The sequence below is a fragment of the Sinocyclocheilus grahami genome, unplaced genomic scaffold, assembly GCF_001515645.1.
Source record: "Sinocyclocheilus grahami isolate Dianchi unplaced genomic scaffold, SAMN03320097.WGS_v1.1 scaffold478.1, whole genome shotgun sequence".
In the NCBI taxonomy this organism is placed as follows: domain Eukaryota; kingdom Metazoa; phylum Chordata; class Actinopteri; order Cypriniformes; family Cyprinidae; genus Sinocyclocheilus; species Sinocyclocheilus grahami.
The window spans coordinates 104,379-113,887 of NW_015505657.1; the positions used below are offsets into that span (position 1 = coordinate 104,379).

General features: G+C 38.4%; 1 protein-coding gene across 1 annotated transcript in view; it reads left to right on the top strand.

Moving 5' to 3' along the window:
• Positions 1 to 9,509, top strand: part of loxl2a (lysyl oxidase-like 2a) — a 33,253-nt gene that overhangs the window by 21,171 nt on the left and 2,573 nt on the right. The window contains exons 7-11 of the mRNA XM_016236021.1: positions 3,463 to 3,614; positions 4,216 to 4,383; positions 8,500 to 8,665; positions 8,876 to 9,116; positions 9,250 to 9,365. Coding sequence (XP_016091507.1) covers positions 3,463 to 3,614; positions 4,216 to 4,383; positions 8,500 to 8,665; positions 8,876 to 9,116; positions 9,250 to 9,365 — 843 coding nt within the window. The remainder of the gene's footprint in view (positions 1 to 3,462; positions 3,615 to 4,215; positions 4,384 to 8,499; positions 8,666 to 8,875; positions 9,117 to 9,249; positions 9,366 to 9,509) is intronic.

The following is a 9,509-nucleotide window of genomic DNA, read 5'->3' on the forward strand; positions in this document are numbered from 1 at the left end:
TGTGCTAAGTGAGTGAACATCAAAGATCACACAACAGAATTGCGCGCGCTCTCTCTCTCTCTCTCTCTCTCTCCCTACCATTAAGTAACTTGTGCATTGTTTTACTTACTTGTTTTTGACATAACCGACCGAACTGCAAACTTTCCAGGGATGTCTGTGAGAAAGATATATTCACTCGACAAGCTCACGCATCTGCGCCGCCGCGCGCTCAATCCACTCAGCGTGATTTGTTTATCAGCTCGCGCACACCAGCTATACAGGCATTAATACTGAATGTTTAGCATTATATTCATTGCATAATTATACTTCGTAGTAGACATCCTTAACTCCTTTCTGCTGTCTGTTGTTCTGTTGTCGGTGTTTCTTTGTTTGAATATGGCGCTTATCACATGCTGTGTGGTATCGGCGTTTGGTATCGTGGCATTTTAACGAGTACGAGTGCATCCCTAGTTAATACATTATCAGTGGTTCTAAACGGATGGATCTTGGTGAGTCAATCCTATAAAAATCAGTTCTTTGATTCTGAGACATTGAGATTATCTCCATTATCTTGATTTCCAAAATACTACATGTCTTTGAAGAACCTTAAAGGGGTCATCGGATGCCCATTTTCCACAAGTTGATATGATTCTTTAGGGTCTTAATGAAAAGTCTATAGCATACTTTGGTTAAAATTTCTCAATGGTAGTGTAAAAAACACCCTTTTTACCCTGTCAAAATCAGCTCTGTTTTCAGCAAGCTGTTTTTTAGTCCATGTCGCTTTAAATGCTAATGAGCTCTGCTGACACAGGCCCTCTCTTTCGTGGGATGACGAGCAGACTGTAAACTTCAGCCGTAAACTGTAAACTGGCTAACTAGCACATTATTAGGAAAGGCGATTTGCAAAGATTCATAAAAAACCCTTATACTCACTTCTTCTGTAGATGAAACTGGATCACAAATGATTCGCGCAAATATAGACGCATTTAGGCAGATCGGGATCAGCGCATTCCCTTCAAAAACGAAAGTAACATTAATCCTTCAGAATTCTCAGATGTCGGGAGTAAATGACGACTGCTTTATTCATTATTACACCCAACAACAAAACACCTCAGTCACTTAATCGGAGACATTCTTGTCTTCCCCTGCACCGGAGTCGACACAATGGCGGACTGATGACAGCTCACTCAAGGTAAGAAGGCCTTGTCAATCAACCATCGTGGGAGGGGCCTGTGCAGAACTACGTCATTCTGACAGGAATCTCAGACCAGCCTGATTTGAGAAGGGGATTTTAAAACAGGGATTTAAAAAAAAACACTGGCTGGATTTTCATCATTATAGGATGGATGTGTACACACACTTCCAACACATTTATGCTCAAACAACTTGTAAAATGAATTTTGCATCCGATGACCTCTTTAAAGGAATAGTTCACCCAAAAATTTTAATTCTGTCATTAATTAATTACAAACCTTCATGTTGTTCTAAATCTATAAGACCTTCGTTCATTTTCAGAACACAAATTAAGATATTTTTGATGAAGTCCGAGAGCTTTCTGACCCTCCATAGACAGCAAAACATCTGAAAGCTTCAAGGCCCAGAAAGGTAGTTAGGACATTGTTAAAATAGTCCATGTGGCATCAGTGGTTCAACCGTAATTTTATGAAGCTACGAGAATACTTTTTGTGTGCAAAGAAAACAAAAATAACAACTTTATTCAACAATTTCTTCTCTTCCATGTCAGTCTTCACCATGTGCATTCCTCTGCTTGTAAACAAAAAAAAATGCACAAAATGAAATGCAACTAACCATATAATAATGCATAGCTTATATTTCACAACTGGCACTCAGAAATCTTTAATATCTACATTTTTAGAAAGAAAATTATGTATACCCATTAAGCAGGAAGCAAAAATCAGACACACATTGTCCCAAAACAGCAACATTTACAGTAGCCTCTGTCTCTGGCATTTATCAGACATTCATGGATCACTGCTCTTTACTAACGAGTCTTTGATCAGGCGCATGAGCGGCAGATTTTTTTAACATTCTTTGGCAAGGAGACTCATGCGTAGCGACACATCTGTGCTGCAACCGCATGCGCAGATAGTTGCTCCTCAGCTGATGTTTGGACAGGTTCTTACAGTAATGTTTAAAATCCATTTTCAAAGAACTTGCTGAGAGATGACTCGCACATCTAGAAATATTTCAAATTTGTGCGCTTATCTTTTATTTCATATGCATAAGGTTTCACTGCAATTACACTGAAATGAAGATGATCATTTTGATAGTTTATTGAATATAGGAAACTCTGTAGGAAATATCCAACAAGGAAAATATTTAGTCATTTATGGCAAAAATGATATTTCAAGATGAGAACAATGCTTTCTTCTTTCGCCAAGAGGGTTTTTTCAGGATTGAATACAAATTAGCTGTCAATCTTCACATTTACTTTAGCCTTTAGCTATGAAAACTACTTTAAATCAGCCTCAGTCAGTTTTGATTTACATCAATATGCATTCTTACCAAACAGAGGTCTTTTTATTGTATTTTAAGGCTTTATTTTCTCATGTTTTTAAAAGTTGAGAGTGAGATCAACAACTTTTGCTTGTTCTAGTCTAAACAAATACTTCTTCAGTTCTCCTGAGTCACCCTCCTAAAACCCATGCAGTGTCATCTGATGTGATTTGCTGCATCTAATGTTTCATGTGACTCCAGTAAATAATATCTGAGTATGACATCTGTTTGATGTTTATTAGCTGAATTCCTTTTTTTTAGGTCCAAAATGTGCCTTTGAGCAAGTCATTTTACCCAAGGTTACTTCAAAAATTGACTCTGAATATTTATGTGTATTAAATATATCAAGAATATTTTATGTAATGTAAAATATGCTGGTTGTATTCTGTTGTTTCTGTACTATGTTTTTTAACAGAAACATGTGACCCTGGACCACAAAACCAGTCATAAGAGTCAATTTGTTTATACATCATCTGAAAGCTGAATAAATAAGCTTTTCATTGATGTATGGTTTGTTAGGACAGGACAATATTTGGCCGAGATACAACTAATTGAAAATCTGGAATCTGCAAAAAAAATCTAAATATTGAGAAAATCGCCTTTAAAGTTGTTCAAATGAAGTTCTTAGCAATGCATATTACTAATCAACAATTAATTTTTGAGATATTTACGGTAGAAAATGTACAAAATATCTTCATGGAACTTGATCTTTACTTAATATTCGAATGATTTTTGGCATAAAAGAAAAATCGATAATTTTGACCCATACAATGTTTTTTTGGCTATTTCTAAAAATATACTCAAGCGACTTAAGACTGGTTAAGACTGGTCCAGGGTCACATATAAGACAGAAAAATGTCATTTAAACTCAAATCAATATTCCCTGTCCATTAACACCCAGTTTTTTTTGTCATAGTGCTCCATTGTATATCATCATTAACTTATTATGAATGTGTGTTTTCTCAGGAATGGGTCCGGTCCACATGAATGAGGTGGAGTGCTCTGGATTTGAGAAATCTCTCACTGACTGTTACTTCAATAATGATGCTCTGGGCTGCAGTCATGAGGAGGACGCTGCCGTACGCTGTAATATACCTGCCATGGGTTTCCAGAAGAGGGTGAGGACTCTTCCTACATACAGTATTCAGTTCTAACAATAGTTAGCCATTCACGAATCAGTAAGATTATGAAGCTATGGATACTTTTGGCTACTACAGATACGTCTAAGCGGAGGAAGAAACCTATACGAGGGACGTGTGGAGGTTTCGATAATTTTGACCCATACAATGTTTTTTTGGCTATTTCTAAAAATATACTCAAGCGACTTAAGACTGGTTAAGACTGGTCCAGGGTCACATATAAGACAGAAAAATGTCATTTAAACTCAAATCAATATTCCCTGTCCATTAACACCCAGTTTTTTTTGTCATAGTGCTCCATTGTATATCATCATTAACTTATTATGAATGTGTGTTTTCTCAGGAATGGGTCCGGTCCACATGAATGAGGTGGAGTGCTCTGGATTTGAGAAATCTCTCACTGACTGTTACTTCAATAATGATGCTCTGGGCTGCAGTCATGAGGAGGACGCTGCCGTACGCTGTAATATACCTGCCATGGGTTTCCAGAAGAGGGTCAGGACCCTTAAACTCTCCTTACATATTCTATTATTGTTCTAACACTAGAACTTTCACAAACTGGTACTTTTGACTATAACAGATACGTCTAAGCGGAGGAAGGAACCCATATGAGGGACGTGTGGAGGTTCTGACTGAGAAGAACAGTTCTCTGGTTTGGGGAACCGTTTGTAGTGAAAACTGGGGGATAGTCGAGGCCATGGTGGTCTGCAGACAGCTGGGATTAGGCTTCGCCAGCCATGCGTTTCAGGTAAATCTACCCATTGAATGAATGAATGAATGATGCATTTATATAGAGCTTTATTGTGTATTGTTGTACACCCAAAGCACTTTACAATCATATGGGGGGTCTCTCCTCAACCACCACCAGTGTGCAGCATCCACTTGGATGATTGGCATAAAAGATCCATCCACATCCACATTGAAGTGCTCACTAGTCTTTTCTTGCGGCAAAATTGCCAGAAATTCCCCCAAAAAGCTTGATTGTTCAGTAGTGTAGAGATATAGATGTGGAGATTTCAAGCCGGGCAGATTTCTGTTGGTCAACATGGCAAATTCGCATGACTAAAGGTCCTTGCACACTGAGTTTTTTTTTCATACTTGTCATCTTTTCCTATCAAAATGCTTGCTACAGATGCGAAAACGCAGAAAATCGAACCCGAACTGATTTTTTTTATGACGGACGAACGTTTCGGAGGCAGTGTGTAAACGTGATTGACACAACGTGAGGTCATATTTATTTTTTAATATAAAAAATATTGTTTTTTTTTTTTTAGCGCCACCATTCTCACCCTTTTGTGCAACAGCAGCTGCTCCGGCACATGATCTTAGCTCAAATCTAATTGGACAGCCCGTTTCGTCTTGGAGCAATAAGTGAAAAAATCGACACACAGGACGAAAAGAAAAAAGCTCGCTTTTGAGGCGCGATCATTCCCGGTGTGAATAGCCTCATACGGAGCTGATGTTTTGATTCAAAAGCGCCATCGGGCCGAATTTTCGCATTCAGTGTGAAAAGGCCTTAACTCTAACCCATTGCAAAATCTGTTTGAGGAAAACTTTTACCCTCAAACAAAATTCCTGATTGCGTGGATTCCTATTAAAATGACTAGATTTCCCCTTAAGATTCGCCAGAGAACAATACAAGTTGATTTCAACACTCAATCCAGCATATTTGACCATCTAATGAAGGACCACCTTCAGTAGTGCTAAACTTTCAATTGCCACAATGAATCATCATAGTGTTCGTATCCCGCATTCGTATGAGACTATTTTGGGGAACTTGGTGTAGATGAAGGACTTTAATGAGGGCACATGCCATGTAGTCAGTGTGGTGTCCCCATTTAATCCACCACAAGTTTCCTGGATCCCGTAACTCTATTAAATCCTATTCATTTCAATAATTAATATTTGAATGTGCGTGTAAGATCACACAGACTGTCTAGGGCTGAGATGGCTGGACTAGAGATGGATATTTAACTGCCCAGTAAGAAACTCATGGTGATACAGGCCTGGAAACTATTAATGCATTAGAAATGGTATGGAGGGAATAGCTTGATGGGCGGTTTTATGAGTGGAAATTGGAAAAGGCTAAAGTACTTTTGCAGGGTAATGCCATGATTAAGTGTTATTATGATGATTGACTGAAATTTGCCACTAGCTGAGGCACATGGCTGCATGTCAAGACATTATGGCCTTAACGGCTTCAACTTTGGGACACAAAGCAGTTAGATCTCATGTCACTCATGGTCATTATAAGTCCCTCTTGAAAAGGCTAGTGTAATGAATCATTCAGGTTTATGCTAGTGTGGCATTGGTTTAACTGGAGCCCTGCTTAAGAAAACAGCCCAAACTGATTTGTTGGTCTTATTTGGTCTCCCAGCTGGCCTTTTTAGCTGGTTTTAGAGTTTAACCAGCCTAGGCAGATTTAATCTGTTTTTCAGCATTGTAGACCAGCACATTTTAATTAAAGCTGTACAACTATGATGATCTTCCTGGTGAAATGCTTGACCAACTAGTCAATTTGAAGTCCAATGGGGGCTTTTTCTCCAAATTCAATTTATTTATTTCAAATTAATGTTTGTTCTTTTGAGCTTTTTATTAATCAAAGAATCTTGAAAAAACATTATCACGGTTTCCACACGGTTTTCAACACTGATAATGTTTCTTGAGCAGCAAATCAGCATATTAGAATGATCTCTGAAGGATCACATGACACTGAAGACTGGAGGAATCACAGGAATAAATTACATTTTTAAATATATTCAAATAGAAAACAGCTATTTTGAATTGTAATAATATTTCACAATATTACTGTTCTTACTTTATTTTTAATCAAATAAATACAGCCTTAGTGAGCATTAGAGACTTGAAAGCAACTTAAATTATGCATTAACAGGGAAGTTTGTTCACTGACGTGCTGTTGGTCACGTTTTCTGTTACCAAACTTGAAAAGTGCAAGATACAACTTCCAGATGTCAGAGTGGCCATTAAACATTTGTCTGACAGTCTGGACCGGTGGGTCTTTCTTTCCAGACAGTATGTGTGGAGGGTTTTACAATGGCGAGAGTTGAAGGAAGCACATGGAAAGTCTGACAGAATGTGCCCACATTCCCCCTGCCCACGGCGGGAGTCCAGCAGGCTTATCTTTCAGAGGAGGCTGTGACTCAGCGCTGTGCAGTCTAAGACAAAACACATTGAAAACACACCATAATACTGGATGATTACTCATCATGAACATATGTTTGTGCAGTCAAGAACACTGACAGAGACTTTCCCATCTTGTGGGGTACGGCATGTCTTGTTTCAGACATCTAAACTTATGCAACAGATGTAATGAAAAGCAATCTTGGGAGCAGATGCTCAAATCACATTCGGGAACATTCAGTTGATCTGGAAAACGTTATTAAACAGCCCCCGTTTGGTGAGAAGGCGTAATGACACCCAGATATCCATTGTCCTAAGTTTGCTTCAGGCTTATTATAGTTTAAAGGGGTCATATGATGCAATTAAAATTTTTTCCTTTCTCTTTGGAGTGTTACAAGCTCTTGGTGCATAAAGAAGATCTGTAAAGTTGCAAAGACTAAAGTCTCAAATCCAAAGAGATATTCTTTATAAAAGTTAAGAGTTAACCACGCCTACCTAAAACGGCTCGTTCTAACACCCCCCACGTCTACGTCACGATGTGGGAAGATTTGCATAACGCTGCCCAAATGTCACATGTGGTTGCTGCAAGCTCCTTCGTCGAATCCGCCGGCTGCGCCGTTCTCAAGCCCGCCGCCTCTGCTCACTCAAGGCCGCGGTGTGTGACGATGTGTTTCGTTGTGAAAGCGAAACTACTTTGGTTGGCCTTCCAAAAGAGGACACAACTAGAAATCAGTGGTTAAGTTGTATTTACAACACTGTTCCAGAACAGTTCAACCCAATATTCAGATGTGTGCAGCACATTTTATGGAGGACTGTTTCCTGATCCTGGTAGAGTAGACTACAATGCCGGCTGTTCTGACTCAAAGACTGTAAGTACGTTTTTTATATTTAAAGAATTTGCCACTGATGATTCAAACGCGAGTTTTTTGAGCAGTGTAGAGTAGCACTTGTTGTTTGTCATTTCTCCGATCACAAATGGTTTTATGTTTACGCGGCGCGATGCAACGCAACACAACACGTAAAAAGACCGTAATTATGTCCCCACTGGATGCAACAAATGCTTCGTTTATAATGGGTTTTAATGTTTTTGTCTCGTCACTCCGGTAAAACTGAAACCATAAAAAAGCAAAACCTTTTTTGTTATCTGATATAAAACTCATTTTAAATAAATGTATATAAATATATTTATATATTTTAAATAAATAAAATACCGTAAACTTATTTTAATTAATAAAAAAAATTATGTACTGATGTACTAAAATATCTAAAACTAAATCTGAAATAAAAAAAAATATTAAGAATGACAAAAACACACACAAAAAAAATAAAACTTTAACAAAACTTGAAATAAAAATATAAAAATAAAAACTAATATATTAAAAACTATAATAGTATCTAATTGATACTAAAAAATAACACTGGTTTACATTAGATTCGGAGTCAGATGCTTTTTGATGTGATTGAAGAAACAAAATGACCAAACCAGCACATTAAAGGTTGTCCATTTGTGTTCTGTTCCTTACAATAGTTCTCAGATGTGAACAGAGTGAAACTGAAGTCTAACCAAATCAGTGAACAAATGATTCTTTTCTGGTTCAGAGACCAGAATGATTATTTTACCAGTTGCATTTTATCTTAATGACAGTGCAAAATAAATAAATAATAAAATAACCTAATTTCTCTGATAATCTCAACAGCTCATGTGTAACGTGTGTTTGTACAGGAGACGTGGTACTGGGCTGGAGATGCGAGTGCAGATAATGTTGTGATGAGCGGGGTCAGATGCTCAGGAACTGAGATGAGTCTTCCTCAGTGTCTTCATCACGGCAAACACATCAGCTGCCCTAAAGGAGGAGGACGCTTCGCTGCTGGGGTCTCCTGCTCTGATAGTGAGACAATCACCTCTTATTGATTATCATGCTCTTAAGAAGTCATTTCATTCCCTGCTTTTTTGACAAGCTTAATGTAATAGTAGACTAAAAAGCTGTTCCAAAGGTACACTTCCGCTATCACTTCCACTGTGACATAATAATTTTTTTTTAAGTATTTAAGATAGATCATCAGTCCCATGTCTTCTAACCTCTGACCTCTGATCTCAGCGGCTCCTGACCTGGTGCTGAATGCTCAGCTGGTGGAGCAGACCACTTACCTGGAGGACCGCCCCATGTATGCTCTACAGTGCGCCCTCGAGGAGAACTGCCTGTCCAGCACTGCCAAAAAGAACGACCACAGCTCCTACCGCCGCCTGCTCCGCTTCTCCTCCCAGATCCACAACGTTGGCCAATCAGATTTCAGACCCAAACTGGGTTACCACGCCTGGACCTGGCACGAGTGTCACAGGCAAGACCTTAGACCCCTCAGTAAACACCAGAAAGACAAACACATATATGAAGATATGATGTTACAAAATCATTTGTGCCAATGTGACGATGTTTAAAGTCCCATACTGTTGTTTTGTTGTGACTCTATGCAGGCATTATCACAGCATAGAGGTTTTTACCCATTATGATCTGCTGAGTCTGAACGGCACCAAGGTGGCAGAGGGTCACAAGGCCAGTTTCTGTCTAGAGGACACTCAGTGTGACGAGGGTGAGAACTGCTCATGAACTTGAACTGAGAAAATATATTTATGTAAATATATTTTTTTACCAAAATATTTTTTGTCTTATTTTTTTGGGGGGAAAAATTCAATACAATTATATATATATATGTATATATATATATATATATATA